Source organism: Triticum aestivum, chromosome 7B, assembly GCF_018294505.1.
Source record: "Triticum aestivum cultivar Chinese Spring chromosome 7B, IWGSC CS RefSeq v2.1, whole genome shotgun sequence".
Taxonomy (NCBI): domain Eukaryota; kingdom Viridiplantae; phylum Streptophyta; class Magnoliopsida; order Poales; family Poaceae; genus Triticum; species Triticum aestivum.
In genome coordinates, this window is record NC_057813.1 from 527,272,588 (window position 1) to 527,291,215 (window position 18,628).

At 44.9% G+C, this 18,628-nt stretch overlaps 1 protein-coding gene across 1 annotated transcript; it reads left to right on the forward strand.

Annotated features, from left to right (window-relative positions):
• The first annotated feature begins 7,613 nt into the window (after positions 1 to 7,613).
• LOC123156923 (CDPK-related kinase 3) lies at positions 7,614 to 15,926 on the forward strand. Its single transcript, XM_044575116.1, has 11 exons — positions 7,614 to 8,407; positions 10,681 to 10,811; positions 11,048 to 11,089; positions 11,176 to 11,284; positions 11,464 to 11,542; positions 13,067 to 13,363; positions 13,531 to 13,640; positions 14,074 to 14,178; positions 14,558 to 14,620; positions 15,240 to 15,407; positions 15,533 to 15,926. Exons 1-11 carry the CDS (start codon positions 7,781 to 7,783, stop codon positions 15,668 to 15,670), a joined length of 1,869 nt encoding a protein of 622 aa, XP_044431051.1. The 5' UTR covers positions 7,614 to 7,780; the 3' UTR covers positions 15,671 to 15,926.
• The last annotated feature ends 2,702 nt before the right edge of the window (positions 15,927 to 18,628 follow it).

An 18,628-nucleotide genomic window follows, 5' to 3' on the forward strand; every position in this document is an offset into this window, starting at 1 on the left:
AAATTGAGCAGCAAGTGAAAGAAATGTTGCGAGCAGGGCTCATTGTGCCCAGCATTAGCCCATTCTCATCACCGGTCTTACTCGTCAAGAAGAAAGACCAGACTTGGCGGTTCGCGTTGATTTCCGCCACTTGAATGCCATTACAATCAAGAACACATATCCCCTGCCTGTCATTGAGGAGTTGTTGGACGAATTGAGTGGTTCCACTTGGTTTTCATAACTTGATCTAAAGGCCGGGTACCATCAGATACGGTTGGTGGAAGAGGACGAGGAGAAAACGGCCTTTAAGACCCACCAAGGGCACTTCCAGTTCCGGGTTTTGCCGTACGGAGTAACAGGAGGTCCACCAACATTCCAAGGGGGAATGAACACCGTGTTAGCGCCTCTCCTTCGGCACGGAGTTCTCATCTTCATGGATGATATCTTGGTGCACTCGAGCTCGTATCCCAGCCATCTCAGTTTGTTGGAGCAGGTACTCCAGTTACTTCAGGAGAATCAGTTGCATGCAAAGCAATCGAAGTGCTCATTTGCACAACGACACATCAGTTACTTGGGCCATCGCATCAGTGACAAAGGTGTGGCCACGCTGGATGAACACATCCAGACGATCAAAACTTGGAAGCAACCTCAGACGGTGAAACAACTGCGAGGTTTTTTGGGGCTGGCGGGATACTATCGCAAGTTTGTGCGCAATTTCAGCACCATTTCCAGACCATTGAATGATCTTTTGAGAAAGAATACGCTGTTTGTTTGGACACCCACCACCGAGGCAGCATTCCAGTCGCTCAAGCAAGCTCTCATGGAAGCCCCAGTGCTCGCGTTGCCTAACTTCAAGAAACAATTTGTTGTTGAGACCGACGCAAGTGCCACCGGTGTCGGGGCGGTACTGATGCAAGATTCCCACCCTGTTGCTTACCTCAGCAAGGCGTTGGCACCGAAGAACTTGGGACTGTCGGCGTACGAAAAGGAGTGTTTACACTGCTTCTTGCGGTAGATCATTGGCGTCCGTATCTTCAACACTCTGAATTTGTGATTCGTACAGATCAGCGGAGTCTACTCAATTTAACAGATCAGCGACTCAATACCCCCATCCAACAGCGCGCTTTTACCAAATTGGTGGGTCTCCAGTTTCAAATACAGTATAAGGCGGGCACGGCAAATAGAGCAGCGGATGCTCTGTCCAGGCGAGCACATGAACAAGGCGGAGAGCTCGCGGCAGTTTCGGTCTGTCGCCCGATGTGGCTGGAGGCAATCCTCAGGAGCTATCAAGAAGATGCAGCAGCACAGCAGCGAATCGCCAAACTGGCGCTCGCCCCTGACAGTGAGGAAGGCTATACCTTACAAGATGGGGTTGTACGCTTTCAGGGGCGCATTTGGATCGGACAAGATGAAGACACCCAGCATGCGTTAATCAAGGCGTTGCACGATAGCGCGACGGGGGGGCACTCCGGATTCCATGCGACTTACAACCGGGTCCGTCGCCTGTTTGCTTGGAAGGGCCTTAAGGAAATGGTGTTGCAATTTGTTCGGACCTGTCAAGTTTGTCAGCGGGCGAAGACGGAGGATCTCACCGGCCGGGCTCCTCCAGCCATTGCCAGTTCCAAAAAAACCTTGGGCTGTGGTCTCGCTCGACTTCATCGAGGGGTTGCCGAAATCTGGAGGATATGATGTTATCTTGGTGGTGGTGGATAAGTTCTCCAAATACGCTCATTTCATACCGATGAAACACCCGTTCACAGCTCTGACGGTAGCCACAGTGTTCATGCAAAATATCTTCAGACTCCACGGCCTGCCAGCGGCCTTAATTTCGGACCGCGATCGCATTTTCACGAGTGCCTTGTGGCAAGAGCTGTTTAGACTTTCCAAGACAGAAATGCGCATGAGCTCCTCTTACCATCCCCAGACGGACGGCCAGACGGAACGAGTGAATCAGTGCCTTGAGACTTATCTCTGATGTTCAGTTCATGCTTGCCCCGGGAATTGGTTCAAGTGGCTTTTCTTGGCAGAATACTGGTATAACACCACCTTCCACTCCACTTTGGGAAGAACTCCGTATGAAGTCATCTATGGTACCCTGCCCAGAGAGTTTGGCGTGCTTCAAGTGGATGAGTGTTCTGTACCCGACCTGATGGCATGGCTCAAGGAACGTGAAGTAATGCGTGAACTGCTGCAACAACAACTGAAGAAAGCGCAGGATCGGATGAAACACCAAGCAGACAAGCATCGGACAGACAGAGAATTTCAGGTGGGCGACCTTGTCTTTCTCCGGTTGCAACCGTTCATTCAGACCTCTGTTGCTCAGCGCCCCTACCAGAAGTTGGCTTTCCGCTACTACGGGCCATACAAGATCGAGGCACGAGTCGGTAAGGTCGCGTACAAGTTGCAGCTGCCGGTGACAAGCAAAATCCATCCAGTTGTGCATGTGTCTCAGTTGAAAAAGGCCCTCGGAGTAGACACACCAGTGGAAGAAGCGCTACCACCAGCTAATGCAGTTTTGCAGGCAATGCATGTACCTCTCTACACTCTCAACAGTCGGCAAGTGATGGTCAAGGGCGCTCCTGTAGAACGTCTCTTGATCCAGTGGCGCGACTGGCCGCCATCTCTGGCTACCTGGGAAGATCCTGAAGACCTGCAACTTCGCTTTCCAACCACGCCGGCTTGGGGTCAAGCCGGACTCCAAGGAGGGGAGAATGTCACGCGTGATGGCATGGACCCCAGCAACAGTACTAGAGGGTGGCCCATTGACAGCGAGCCAGAGCAAAGTGGCTAGGGAGGAGCCAATCTGAGACGTGCAAGAGGGTCGTGTGTGTGTGTGATGGTGAGAATTATATAGTAGGTGGCGTGGTGTGGGGAGAAACTATCATGTATTACCTGAATAATTCTGGACCGTGAGGAGCTGATCTCCCACGACTCTTTCCCCTTCCTCTTACCAACTCCCTCCCAGATCTCGCTGATTTCCCATCTCCGTCTCCTTCCTTCCCAAATTATCAGAGTAGATCGGGGTACGTAACACTTTGTGACGGGAATGCCATGGTTATAGCGGGTTGAGTATATACTCGCTGCCATCTTGACCCGTTCTCATTCATTACTTCCTCACTTGCATCATCTCTTGCATGATTCCGGGGCACAAGGTTCCTTTTCTTTTTTGGCAAAAGACAATACGAGCGTTGATGCTTATACACATATAAACACATTTTAATCGACAGATATGTCAATATACCACTGAAGGATTTCTGAAATAAATCAGTATAAATACGAGCACACTTGTCAAGGTTCTTGTTCCGGGGCGAAGCTAAGTTTAAACAAACCAGTTTGTGGCCAGCCCAACCCAGGCCGAAAACGATGAAGACTAAACCAGTCCTTGTGAGCAGAAATTATGCGCTTTCATTTAGTCTGGCCTGCCCAAGACAATTCTGCAGCTCCGCCATTGATCTTTCCTTTCTTTCATGACGAATTGCTCGACTCAGCTTCCAGATCGCTCGTTCTTATCTCTAAAAAAAAACATAAAAGCCCTTCACATCATTCTACCCTTTCACAGTAAACCGGACAGCAGTGGCTCAGATCACTGTCGATCTGCAAGGAGTGAAAACAAGTTCTCCCCAAAAGATGCCCCCGGCAATTTGGATCCCCTCGAACCGTCTCTATACCACGGCGAAGAAAGCGACCGAGCCCGTCCGGCCCGGCCCTGCAAAATCTCCTATTGATCGCTCGGTTTCAGGCCATCAAATCGCACGCACCGGACATGGCACGTCCGGCCGCGCACCCGCCAGATTCCGCCAAAAATAGGAGATCTGGTGACAGCTCCGGTGCGCCGCAGACGTACTCTCCGGCCATGGTCTCGTCCCGGTCTCGTGAACTGAGATTCCGAGATGGTTACTGTAGGGTGGGTACGTATCTTGATGTCCAGGTCGATACACACACAAAAAAATCTTGATGTCCAGGTTATATACACACTCACTGCTTAATCGGGCGTGCATGATCTATCCCAGTCCGAGGGATACTGCTAGCGACGGCTCGGCACTGGCAGCTTTGCCTACACACTTCTGGCGCGCGAAAGCTGCTCGTCTCTTTGCCTAAAACGGAGTCGGTTTCAGTCGCGAGGTTTTGGCACCAAATTTGCACACATGTTAGCATATGCTCGGCTGTTTCGTCGTTGATGGATCGTGTGCAGCTTTGCTTTTTCAGGAGGGCACTAAAGAAATGGTCAGGTGGCGCACGACCATGTCCGCACACGTACTGCTGCCCCGTCTTCGCGGTTGATCTCTTCTTTCGTCGTGGAATATAGCCTCGCTCCCATTACTCCGTATCAAGCTCAGGGGCTTTAATTTCTTGCGTATATAGGCTGGCAGATGACGACCAACTTTGCCAAGACCCGGGAGAAGATTAAAACGGCACGATCACAGACACGATTGTTTAGCGAAAAACCTTCGTGTTATGTTTGACACGAAAGAGTCAGACAAGGTGGCCTTTCTTTGATCGGTGCGGCCGAGCAGGAAATGTCAACACGGTTTGCGTTGCATCCGAGACACGCCACCGCACAGGTGTCACGTGGACACCGCGGCCTAAAAGGCAACCATGAATCAAAAATTCAAAAAGACACACACACACTCGCTTCCGTGGTCAAATTCTAACAGCAATTTGCTAGTGACTATTCTTGGTCTTGGATGATCAATACTCCAGTCATTGATTCGGAAAATGGGTAAATCGCCAACTTAGAAAAGAAAACTCAAAAATCAACTCAGAAAAGGAAAAGAAAAGGAAATGGGCAAACCATCACCTGATTTGCCACTCGCCCCGTCTGATATTACAAAGTTTGCTTGGCTCTTCACGGCCTCCGACGACGGTTTGTATTGTGATTCTTTTTCTACTAATGATATACATTAAAATAATACAAAGATTATTCATCCGCGTTAAAATATGATGCATATTAGTGTTGTCCTGACTCCTGAGTCAAAATCAGATAAAGTTTGATCAAGTTTACAGAAAAAATATGTCAACATATATACTATCAAATATTCCTCTGTAAACTAATATAAGAGCGTTTAGATTACTAAAATAGTGATCTAAAAGCTCTTATATTAGTTTACGGAGGGAGTAGTAAATAAAATATAGTTTATGTTGAATCTTGAAATATTGATATATTACTGTAAATACTGATAAATTTTCTATATATTTGGTCAAACTTAACAAAGTTTGACATAACCTTATTTTTTGCAACGAAAAAAGTTTGACTTAATTCAAGTCAATGTGAACTATTTTAACATGACAATATTATATAATAGAAAAAAGGCAATCACAATAATGTAACTCTTGCAAGTTCAGTCCACGTGCTTTCACATGTATTAGTGGTTAATGTTTTGAACATTGACTCTGGGTACGTTTGTCTGAGCCCAAGTTAGCCTTATCAAACATTTGACTAACCGATGTTTTGGTCAAACTTTTTCGTTCGCAAAGGAAATAGCCGACATTATTTGGAAAAAAGCTGACATTATTAAAAAAAACGTGCTAATAAGTTGGACTACAATTGCCAAATAGTCATGGGCAGGCCAACATAATAGCAATCATCGAAACACACACTGATTTTTTGGTCATGACTAAAATAAAATAAAATTGGTAGGTTTTCGGTTATGTATTGACTACAATCCAAAACACTCCATACGTAAATTATGTGTCCTATGTATCTCTAGTCGGATGGAGTACTGCTTACATTTATAGTTGGTTATGTCGTTAGAGTTATTGTCTAAAATGTTACTTCGCTACTTACAGAAATAAGTACTTTCTCCATATCAAAAACACGTGACGTTTCGGACATGCATTTCAGCCAAACTTTGAAATCATTAACTACAAATAGCATTTTAATTTTTCGTACCAAAAATTAAAAATCACATGCATATATTTGTCTCGTTCTTTTAGAATACTACATTTTTCGTGGGTTTTGCACACATATTAATACAAATTAACGGTCAAAATTATATCTCAAAGAATGCATCAATACCCCAAAATATGCTTTGTTTGTGATGTGAAGGGAGTACTACAGTTGTAAAGAAGTGCAAACTATATACCCCACCACTTAGAAGTATATGAAATCATGCTTAAAAGTACATGACATTTAGGATATGAGAGCCTAGTCAACTTTGGAAATTTTGGCAGGTTGACATGTTAGCTAAAACATGCGAGGACGATCCACTAGGCTAGGTAGCCCCGACAAACATGTCAACACATTTCATTAGTTTCTCTTAACCTATGTGACCAAAATGTTTGATTATATACATTGTTGGTGACCTTAATAGTTGTTTTGTCAATACTCATGGGAAGCCTTGGCATTCGCCCAAAATTTCTTCAGGAACATGAGGACTGCGCGGGCTTAGATAGGATCAACAAGCAGTGTGAGGCTTCATCCACCAAATGTTAGTGAAGGTGAATGATGATGGAGTGATTCCTAGCTCTGCCTACTACAATGACTATATTCGCAAATCGATGTCATGTGTGGCCCAAAACACTCTCAATTTTCTCTGTTTATAGAAGAATTCGTATAATATAGAAGTTCGGAATGAGTTACACCACTTGTCGTGAAAGAGGTTGTTTCTAGCATCACCATCGGGCAAACAGAAGAATGGATGCAAACGGTGTTTTTTGCAGCGGGGTCGTATCACTCGCAATGGTCTTGAAATGGGGATTGCCATCGTTGTTTGCCCGCTCGCGACAGAAGATGAATGCAAACGACTCCAGTCTTATGTGAAGGTTTTATCCATGAATTATGATATCGGTCCGCAACCGGTTCGGAAATCCGCAACCTTTGTTAAGATGTTGCAGCTCGATGAAATCCGCATCCGGTTCGGAACAAAATTAGAAATTTTGCAACAAATACCAGCATATTCAAGCGGGGAAAAACCCTACCTTGAACATTGGAAATCGTTGAAAAAAAACAATATGCTCCATTTATGTGGGAGCAATGTTCGGCCGACACGAATGTTAGCTTTTTGTTTTCCTGACTTTCAATCAATCAATCAAACAAACAAAAAAAAAGCAGCGGAAAGAAAGAAAAGATCACCTAAAACCAGGAAGGCAACACTAAAATCCATTAAAACGGCCAGCTCGAATCAACCACTCCTGCACCGAAAACGGGCAGGTCTCCCGCTGTGATAAAACGGGTACAAGTGGACAACGGTGCCACCAACTGCCCTCACCCTCACACGGCCACCGAGGACGGGCGAGCCCCGTCGCGTCGCACGCAACACCAAACGCCCCACCCGCCCCCACCTGTCACTCACCCCCCCGCATTTACTACGGCCACCTCGCCTTCCCCATCCGCCTCCTTTCGAATTTTCCGCGCACGGTCGCGGTACGTCCATGACGGGCGGGGCCCGCCCGGCGCGGCCCCACGGGCCAGAAAGGCGTTACGCTTGAATTTCCTCCTCCCCGTACGAGCGAGCGAGGGGAGATCTCACTTTCTCCCTCGCGGCCTTTTTACGTTCCGCCCCCTGGCGGGCCGGGGAGTTCACAGTCGCCTCCCTCGCTTGCCTCTCCCGGCTGTTACCCGAGGGGCGAGGAGAGAGAAACACGACGCCATTTTCTCTCTCTCTCGCTCCTCCTCCCCCTCTTCGTCCCCGCATTTCTGCCTTCGCGACGAGGGCGACGACCCGCCCCCCCCCTCCCTCCCCCTCGCCCGCGCGCGCCGGTGCGGCCGCCGTGTTCGGGCTAGCTAGCTAGCTAGGCCCCGAACCCTAACCCTAGCCCGAGCGGTCCTCCGCCTCCGGCAGGCCGAGGCGGGGGCCCGGCCATGGGGCAGTGCTACGGCAAGGGCGCGTCCTCGCGCGGCGCCGCCGGGGGGGACGACTTCGGGGTCGTGGCGGAGACGCACTCGCCGCCCCCGGCCAACGGCGCGCCGCAGACGCCGCCGCCGCGGCAGCCCACGCCGGCCGCCGCGGCCGGGACACCGCGGCGCCGCAAGTCCGGATCGACCACGCCCGTGCACCAGACGCCCGGGGTCGCCTGGCCCAGCCCGTATCCCGCGGGGGGCACCAGCCCGCTGCCGGCCGGGGTGTCTCCCTCCCCGGCAAGGTCCACGCCCAGGCGCTTCTTCAAGCGCCCCTTCCCGCCGCCCTCGCCGGCCAAGCACATCAAGGCCACTCTCGCCAAGAGGCTGGGCGGAGGGAAGCCCAAGGAGGGACCGATACCGGAGGAAGGCGCGGTTGCTGCCGGAGCCGGCGCTGGAGCCGTCGCGGATGGGGCGGAAGCGGAAAGGCCGTTGGACAAGACGTTCGGATTCGGGAAAAACTTCGGGGCCAAATACGAGCTCGGGAAGGAGGTGGGGAGGGGCCATTTCGGGCACACCTGCTCGGCCGTCGTGAAGAAGGGCGAGTACAAGGGCCAGACCGTCGCCGTCAAGATTATCTCCAAAGCTAAGGTGAGGGACCTGTGGTGGTATGCTGGTTTAAGCTTCAACTATGGGATTTTAAAATTTTCAAATGTAAGCCGGTTTCCGTTGCCGTAACCGCCATGCATTTCGCCCCATTGCATAGCTAGTAAGGGAAATATATCGTGCTTGTTGATGATCTGAATGATCGAGGTTGAACGATCACCCTTAGATTTGTCACTGAATCTTGGTGCGAACGGGAATATGGGAAATTTACGTAGTTGTCTAATTGATGTGGTTATAGGCTCACGTACAATTTACAGATAGACTAAAACTAATGCTTCACGTTTTTCTGTTGGGTTGAGGATTTCGACTCTTAGAAAGTTAGATTGTGAGAAATTAAATATTATACTATAACATGGTTAATTCTTACTAAAAAGTTCTAGAGTGTTCTTCCCATGTAGGAGTATGTAGTTAGATTTGTGATGGTTGAAGATTGTTTATATTTAATTGTTTCTTCGTGGTATGATTTAAGGTTTTAGATGGGTTTCAATTCTAGCTGAAAATTATCTGAATCTTAATTCAATATAATGTGGATGCACGTAGAAACTTTAGGCGTTAGACTAGTACAGTGTTCTTGGTGGCCTACCCTATTCTTGCTAACGATAAATGATATTCTAACAAATCAGCAGTACATGTCCTAAGTCCTAACCTACCTTGTCACCTCTCCTTTTTGTTTATAGTTAATTAATAAAAAAAGGACAGACCCAGTGTTAGAAGCTCCCGCACCAGGTGGGGTCTTGGGAAGGATTATACGAGGCAAGCCTTACCCCGGCACAATGCAATGCAGAGAGGCCGCGTCGAACCCAGGACCTCTTGGCACAAGTGGGGAGTACTTCACCACTGCGCCAGGCCTGTCCTTCGTTTATAGTTAATTAATGCCTGTAGATTTTGAGGTGGATTTTGCAACACTCTCAGGGAAAGCTGATAATGATATTATTGTACTAGTCCAAGTAGTCAGTCATCTGAAGAATACAAGAGCTGCCGTTACAACCCTGTCGGTATTGTTAGTTTTGATCAGAGTTGGAAATATCAGGCCCATTTGCCATTTGCAATCAGCTGGATAGATATCTATCAAGTGAAGGAAGATCAAAGGAGGCTACGAGGTTAAAGTTTATTAGGCGAAAAGACACTGGAGGGTGGCATTGCTCAGTTGAACAGTATCAGAAAGAATGATCTATGTTGTCCTGTAGGTGGCATCAACTGTCAGGGACTTCATAGAGCAGGCATGGCATACCTGTGATCTGAATCCTGGATTGATCCAATCGCTAGAAAAATAAAAGATGGTTAACATATCTTCTTAGAACATCAGGGATGTTGTTTACCAATGCCTAATTGTTTGGTGGTTTTTATTGGTCTGCCCGTGGGATCAGAATACTGTTGTGCACTGGTGGGCTGCTTTACTTTTAGACTTCTAGATTTAGGCTATGCATTCATGTTTTCAGAAAACACATGTTGATATTTAATACATTCTGTACGTTTGCTGGCCAAACAATGATGTTTGGTAAACATGGCCCGACTGACAGACCGCGTTGTACTCCAATAGCTGGCATCTTGTTATACTAACTTATTAGGATTTTGCAGTGGGACTGGAGGCGTTGGTGTAAGCCGCGATAATTAATCCTATTATTAATTGGGCCACCCATGTTTAACAGAGCTCTGACTTGCCTAAAAAATTCCTTCTCCCAAGCTCCTGCTACTAACCATATCAGTTTCCAAAGGCGGAAAAGACATCACAGGACATCATTTGTTCATAGGCAGCTTTACTTTGTGCGGGGCAATACTCTTGTAATTTCACATCAAATAATTGTGTGAAATAACAATAAATTAAACTGTAGCATAGTTAATGATGTGAGCTCTGGTGTTCCATCTCTAACATTTGCTCCATGCTTTGTCTGGCTTCTAAAAATAATTATAAAGGTCTTTTTAAGAGATGACAGTTTTATTATACAATCAAATATTGTATGCAAATTTGAGGACAGCAAATGCTGAGGGCAGTAAGTAGCACAATTTGGAAATAAATCTGACTGTACTGATGGTTGATTTATTCCCTCTCGTTTTATGACTATATGCAACGATGCATGTAGCCTTTCGAAAATGCCACCTGTAAACCTTGTACAGTTACTAGCACTTTTGGAAAAATAATTGCAGATATTCTTAATAGTAGAAGACAACTATGCAACTGAAAAAAGTATTTCTGGGTCAGCTCCTCATTTGGATAACACTACTTAATAAATTAAGCAATTTGCTTTTGTGTTTGACAGATGACAACAGCCATTTCCATCGAAGATGTTCGTAGGGAAGTGAAGATTTTGAAAGCTCTATCAGGTCACAACAATCTTGTCAAATTCTATGATGCATGTGAGGATGCCCTCAATGTCTACATTGTCATGGAGTATGTTTTTATGTCCTTTTTATATGCCATTTTAATTGCTTATAATTTGTCCTCCTCTAATACATAAGAGATTTCAGATTCTTCTCACATGTCTGAAAAACACTTTCTCGTGCCTCTACTTAATAACTATTTTATCTATCTTTGGATGTACTATCATTATGAATAAGCATTATTTACGGCATCTTTTGTAACGTGTGACAGGCAGTATTTTTCTCATCTTGTTTCCCTTTTAACAGATTATGTGAGGGTGGAGAATTGCTAGACAGAATATTAGCCAGGTACTTTTTGCAATCTCTTCGTCCACTACAAACTAGCAATATATCTTAGTAATACTTACCAAGGATGCAAACTTGAACTATTGAAGAGGTGGGAGATACACAGAAGAAGATGCTAAAGCGATCGTTGTACAGATTTTGAGTGTAGTGGCCTTTTGTCATCTTCAGGGAGTAGTGCATCGTGATTTGAAGCCAGAGGTACCCTTTGAAGTCTTAAAAAACTATTTTCTGTGTATTTTATGGATTCCTTCTCTGCCATCTTATCCCATTGCACTCTATTATTCTTTCTTCCAAGGGACATTTATTACGTCTATAGCCTCCAAATCCTGTAAAATAATAAACCACCTCTAATGACATAGTTATTTTCATTTGGACAGAACTTCCTTTTCACAACACGAGATGAAAATGCGCCCATGAAGTTGATTGATTTTGGTCTCTCTGATTTCATCAGACCAGGTATAGTAAACTGATTTTCATCTTTATACGCACTAAAATGTGCTACAAGCTTATTAAAGGGACCGTCACCTTGATCAAGCAAATCCCATTTTCTGTTCTATTTGTTTTCTTTTTATTGGATATCTCTTTTTCCTGCTTAATTGCTTATTGTAAAAAGAAAGTGCACATGAAGCAACTTAGCAAAGAAACACTGGGCGTGATTTGTTGTGCTACTTTGGCCGTTTTGCTTGAATGATTTGACATCCCTACCATGGTAAACATCAGTACATCTTTTAGTATATTACGAACTATGACCTGGTGTTTCTGATGAAGCCAAAAATTCCCGTCCATTGGAACTTGACAGTGAACTTTTCATATGGCATATCCAGAAAACTAATGTTCTTGAATAAGTGAAGCTACTCTATTCAGAGCTCACTGTGTGAGTAACCCTCGTAGTGCAACTTTACCATCAAATTTAAATCGCTTCCTTGTAAAATGCTTTGATTAAAACTGGCATTCATCACATTGCAGTCACATAGGATCTGCCTCCAGCTAATGTGTGCATAAATGCTGAATTTTACTTAGGTTAAGATGAACTCTCTTCAGGAACTGACACTCTATTTTGTAAAACCAACATTCTTATTTCCCCACTCGCCACATTGTACGTTGTAGTTACATTTGTGTGATTTCTATGTGGCAGCCAAACATCACAAGACAATATGGTAAAAGTGAAATAATTGCAGAAGTCTTTTGAAGGAACATCATAGATTTAGAGGATGGTCTCTTTAGCTTACATTTTTTTATGTCAGCTTTCTACCATCTCACAGGATAAATAAACAAGATTCTCATCTCCATCTGTTCACATCCTTTCCGCCTCATATTTATCTATATTCTAAGATGAGTATCTTGATTCTGATGGAATGTTTTAGTTAACGTATCGACTGCGATAGAAACGAACAGTAGGATCCCGCAGATATAATGTCCTTTTTACCTTTGTCTGTGTATTTCGACTCGCAGAACTGGTTTGCATTGCCATTTTGATCTCATAACTTGTCTGTTAATTAGTTAAACTGTTAACTGAAAAAGAGATCATGTTGATAATTTAGTAAAATTAAGACTTAGTGTCTTGCAGTAATAAAGATAGTAACTCAACGGTCGTGTCAAGAAAATGGTACATTGTCATATGCTGCAGCTTGATGATTGGCGTGAAATATTAACAATAAAATGAAAAATGATTATCTGTATCTGATTTTTTACGTGCGACTTGTGCATGGTTTTGAGTAATATAAAAACATTTGGTTATTGGCCATATTGTGGTCGCTACCTCCAATCTGCATATGATAATACAATTCACCTAACGCTTATAGCTTGACATAGCTGTTGTCCTGTTGATGTTCCAGCGGGAACCTCTTTCATGTTTTGATATGTGCTAGCATATATATTTCAGGAAACAGTGCTTGGAATGAACTTTGTGCTATTTTCCACCTAAATGCTGCTACATATTTATTTAGCTTACCAGATACTCTTTCGTGTTATATAATGCAGATGAAAGGCTCAATGATATTGTTGGAAGTGCATATTATGTTGCCCCAGAGGTTCTACACAGATCATACAGTATGGAAGCAGACATTTGGAGTATAGGTGTCATAACATACATTCTGCTCTGTGGTAGTCGGCCATTTTGGGCACGGACAGAATCTGGAATCTTCCGATCTGTATTGAGAGCTGATCCCAACCTTGATGATTCACCATGGCCTTCAGTGTCAGCTGAAGCTAAGGATTTTGTGAAAAGATTTCTTAACAAGGATTACCGCAAAAGAATGACAGCTGTCCAGGCATTGAGTAAGTTGTCAGAATTGCTTATTAAATATTGTTGTGTGATGTCACATTACTCATTTTGTGTTTTCTTTGTGAAGTCTTTTTTGGTAGACTATTTTATGAAAAATTAACCATATTTATAGTATTGATACTGAGACCGTAATACAAACATATTCCATCTTTTTCTGCAGCTCACCCTTGGTTGCGGGATGACCAAAGACAGATTCCGCTGGATATTCTTGTCTACAGATTAATTAAGCAATACCTTCGTGCCACTCCTCTTAAACGTTTGGCGCTAAAGGTACACCATTGACTCCCATGACATTATGTTTGTTCCAAGCGTTCTTTTGATGTTTTATCGATCTTACTGATAGTGATGCGCTAAATGTGCATGGGTGGGGTAGACCATCTTTGTCCAAGCAGGATCCCACTTATGTGCGTCAGTGTGCCAATGCGAATCTCTTTCCTGTTTTGACATATGCTTACTAAGCCTTTTGCCAATACAATGAGTATTATCTTCCATTTACTATTTAGGATTGCATGCTTGTTCTTATGGGGTGTTTTGAATGATACTTTTATTCGTCATGGTATTGCTTAGACATTTTCTTCCAGTCTTCCCCATGTAACTCTTTTATACGAGTTTGTACCAGAGTTGTGGTGTAACTTGGACCATAAGCAGAACATTTGCTCTTATTGACAATCAGAAGGCTCTAACAGTTAGCTCTTTACCTCAGGCATTATCCAAGGCTTTAAAGGATGACGAACTCTTGTATCTTAGGCTACAGTTCGATCTACTTGAACCTAGAGATGGAGTCGTGTCACTTGACAACTTTCGGACGGTGAGATGCTCTTACTGATTACTCGCTGTGTTTATTTGTCAGGCATTTACACATTTGAAATTCAAACGTTGCCATCGTTTACCATCACTGTAACAATATGGTTTAGTGATACATGAGGGATGGTGATGCTAGATTTTTATCTGAGTACTTAAGTGCGATGTTTTGCACTTATTTACATGTCGTAATAGAAATTATCATTCAGAGTTCAATTCTAAGAAAACTTTCTTGGTGTTTGTAAAAACCATGAGTGGATGTATTTAATAAGGATGAAGAAATGTGGATAACTTATATTGGCGTCTGATGAAATGACATGATAAATTATCTCCATGTATATACTTATTACAACCTTTTAATCATAGTGTTTCATGGTCTTATCCAGGCTTTAACGCGGTATCTAACTGATGCAATGAAGGAATCAAGAATTCTTGAGTTTTTGCATGCGGTAAGGGTCTTTATTTACTGGCCATAAGCAATGGATGGTTTCCTATTTGGTTACTTTGGCGCTGCTACTAATATCATAATAATCTGGTGCCTGTGTTGAAAACTTTGAATTAAAACATGCCAAATTATCATAGAACATAGTTGTCCAACTAACATAATTGGTGCTTCTATAGAGGGTTAATTTGTTTTTTACCGCATTTGAATTCATTACCTTCTTATCTAGTTATGCACTGTATTATATTGCAAAAAAAAAAAACTTGTACTGATTTTGGAGTTTGACAGCAAGGGGAGTTTTTGATCATCCTATCTGGGGTCTCCCTTTGAAATCTTACACATGTAGACACAGTTTGCCTTTTTAATACTGTTAACCATAATTCTAGTCATACTTTGATTAATTTTGCTGGATAGCATGAATTATGCAACCACCCAGTCAATATATCTGTTTTACTATTCATATTACTGGACAAATTCCATTTTTTAATACAATGTCGATGTGTTGATACCTGATGTAGTTGTTTCTGGTTGAGCTTCTTCCCCAAATTTTATTTTGTTTTGTTTTCCTGTTATAACATTGTGTAATTAGTAGTCGAAGTTGCTGACCTCGTTCTTGTTTCTCTCAGTTGGAACCACTTGCATACAGGAGTATGGATTTCGAAGAATTCTGTGCCGCGGCCATAAGCCCTTACCAGCTTGAGGCCCTGGACAGATGGGAGGAGATTGCCGGAACAGCTTTTCAGCACTTTGAACAGGAGGGCAACCGAGTCATATCAGTCGAGGAGTTGGCACAGGTATGCAGAATGACAGTAATTTTAACAGCATTTGTCTCAGTCGGGCCTGGGAGCATAGGATAGCCTTCAGCCTTCAGGTTCTCGTGCCACACAATAACTAACCTGGCCTCCCCATTTGTATGCAGGAACTAAATCTTGCTCCGACTCATTATTCCATCGTGCAAGATTGGATCAGAAAAACAGACGGCAAGCTAAACTTTCTTGGGTTTACCAAATTTTTACATGGTGTTACAATACGGGGGGCAAACACAAGACGGCATTAAGTAAACCATGCGGAAAAAAGATGTATCTGGTTATAATTTTACCGCTGCTCATTATATGGCTCCCTCCCCTGATTTTGTTGTTGCCCCCCACCCCTGCTTCTTCTGTCTTGTGGTTAATGATCATTCTTCTTCTTTTTGTGATGTTGTTGGTTGTTGTCACCATAGCTCTTGTAGAGAGAATACATGTAAAAATCTTTTGTAATGAAGGCGATCGGATGGTTTGCTCGAGAAATATAGTGTTCAAACGTTTTCCCAAGCCCCCATCCCTTGTCGTCTGGTATCAATGCATCGTTACAGCTGGTCGCAAAGCTCAGCTTAATAACATTTTAAGTACATGCCATGTCTAAAAATGGATCGCTCCTCGAGAAGAACGTGGTCTCAGCAGTTTTTCAGGCTCTGTTCGTTCTCTCACGTGCTCATCTTCCTTTCCGCTGCGCCATCCAGAAGCTTCTGAACCTCTATTTTCCCTCTGAAGTTCCGTCTTGTCGATGAAGTGGAGGAGGTCAGCCCCGTATGCTACACGGCGCGGCATCATTGACCATGTGCACCACTCGAAGCTGCAAATTTTCTGTGCTGTCTCTCGCCGTCTCTCCGCAGTTCCCCCTGACCCTGAGGGAAGAAAATTCGCTGTGCCATTGCCAATTGCAGCGGTGGCCTCTGTCAAATCGCGACGCGGCGCTGTAGCTGAAACCGATCGGAATTAATCCTTTTTCTGCAGCTGGATGTTGAACAGCAGGTCAGCGACATGCACGTGTAGGCGAGGGAATTATTTGTGATGCCAGTTACAGACTTGTACTTGTCTCTACAATGGCACTGTTTCATTGGTTGATTTCAGTGCCATGACAAGGAGATGGCACTTAGGATGTGGCTTTCAGCCCATGCTAGAAAGAGAGATGTGATGATGAAAGGGAAAACCGCCGGTAACAGCAAGCAAGAGATCATTCTTTTCCCATTCCTCCAAGTTGCTCCCCCGGCCTAGATGGTGATGGCCGGCCGATGATGATATCATCAACGCGCTTACCCAAAGACAAGTCTCCCAAAATCGCATTGGCCCGATCGACATGCCATGTCTTGTTTTTATGATGAAAAAAATACACTTACATACAGTCGAAGCCCTGCCATGACTGAAGATTTGGAGGAAGCAGATCAATAATCCAATCCAAGGGTCAAGGGCGAAGGAGCTATATATCTGCATGCCAGAGATCTGGTCCTCTCCTCGTAAGTACGTGCTCGACCAAACCGGTCATGCAGGTCGTAAGATCCAGTGCACGCACCTCACCTGAAAGAAGCATCATTGCAGTGCAGTGTGTTGCTCGCCCCTTGTTGTTCTCCCTGTTCTGCAGTGCAGTTTCACCTTGCAATACCAACAATGAAGACTGAAGCAATGAAGCAAGTACAACAGCTTCACTAGTCACTCTCGGACGAGTGGACTAGAACAACAGCGTAAGTACAACGACTGCGAGTAGTATTTTGTTTCCCAGCTAGCTGCAGCAGATCGATGGACCTACGAAACAAAAGGAGAGATTGTTCATAGCAGTACGTCTTAATCAGGCGGACGTGGCGGCAACGTGGACGCGCGGGCGGATTACTGTTGGCTGACGGCGAGATCACACGTGACGTACTCCCGTACGGACCTCCGTCGAATTCAAACCCCTCCTCCCTGTCTCTGCACAGCTGCAGCCTGAGGCGGGTAGAGGTGCACGCGTACACTACACAGTAGCGGAGGATGCGTTCCGACTCCAAGTCATGCAGGGATGGTCGAGAGGGAACACAAGATTCCTCTTTCTTCCTCCAGACAACGGAATCAATCGTGCAGCCTACGTACGTACGCGGGTACAAGTACATATCCACATGTATATACGTACGTGCACGTGCACAGACGCGTACGGACGTTGAGATTCCTCGGAAAAACTGATCGAACTCACAGTTGGTATGATGCATGCGCCAAATTACACACTCGTCGTAGAATCTAGCGCGGGCCTAGTTAATTAACTGGAAAGTGACCGGGGCATCTCGGAGGGTCGATGATTCTGCGATGCATGTCATAGTAGTAATCATCAGTAATAATGTATGTATACATGCAGCTTTGGCAGGACAAGGATGGCAGTGTCGACTGAGCGTCGTCGTCGTTATCAAGCCTGGCAGTGACGGAGAGCTGGCTTATGCAACGAAATTATGGAGAGCGTGTGGACCATTAAATTGCATGCGATGAGAGGAAGAGCTGACGGTCGATTCTCTCGTCCCCGCCAGGTATCCTTACATACATCACGAATTCAGCAGCACCTGCTAAACCTAGTGCTAGGGCAAGGAGACACTTACCCACTAGCTAGGATAACCCGCCCAGATTAAGCATAAGATCCCATGCCGAGAAAACTTTGTCTCCATGGACCCAGAAGTAAGAGCTAAGAGCATGAAATGAGTGAAGATGACAGGCACGAGGCGCACACAAGAGAGGAGAGCCACATATATATACACAGCATATTCCTGTGCAGTGCACCCAAAAGAGATCGTCCTCACTTGCGTGTGTTTGCTAACTACTGGAGTACGTACGTACATATTCCCGGAGAACAAGCCGGCTAGCTAAACTGGCATATCCAGATTCCAGGGAACCACCGCTCCGATGTATTCTGAGGAGAGAGGGGAGAGAGCGCGATCCTGCAGACATCGCTATTTTTCGGTAGCTTTGTGGCGCATTGCGTGCCGGTGTTGGCATCGATATTTTGCACCAGTTGGTCACTTGGGGAACTCAACAGTTTGCAGAAACAAGATGAGAAGAACAGTTTGTGGTCTCTCTCTCTCTCTCGCTGTCCGATGTGGTATATATTGCGAGTGAAACACGACAGCAGGACGGGACGAGGGCGTGAGGCTGACTCGTCCATAGGTCAAAGCTGAAAGCGAAAACTAATGCCCGATACACAAAACACATGCAATCTGGGCAGCGAGAATTTCAAACGCAAG

Coding starts and splice junctions, on each gene's coding strand:
- LOC123156923 (XM_044575116.1), top strand. CDS start 7,781: ATGGGGCAGTGCTACGGCAAGGGCGCGTCCTCGCGCGGCGCCGCCGGG. Junction 8,408..10,680: donor AGATTATCTCCAAAGCTAAG/GTGAGGGACCTG, acceptor TGTGTTTGACAG/ATGACAACAGCCATTTCCAT. Junction 15,408..15,532: donor CAGTCGAGGAGTTGGCACAG/GTATGCAGAATG, acceptor ATTTGTATGCAG/GAACTAAATCTTGCTCCGAC.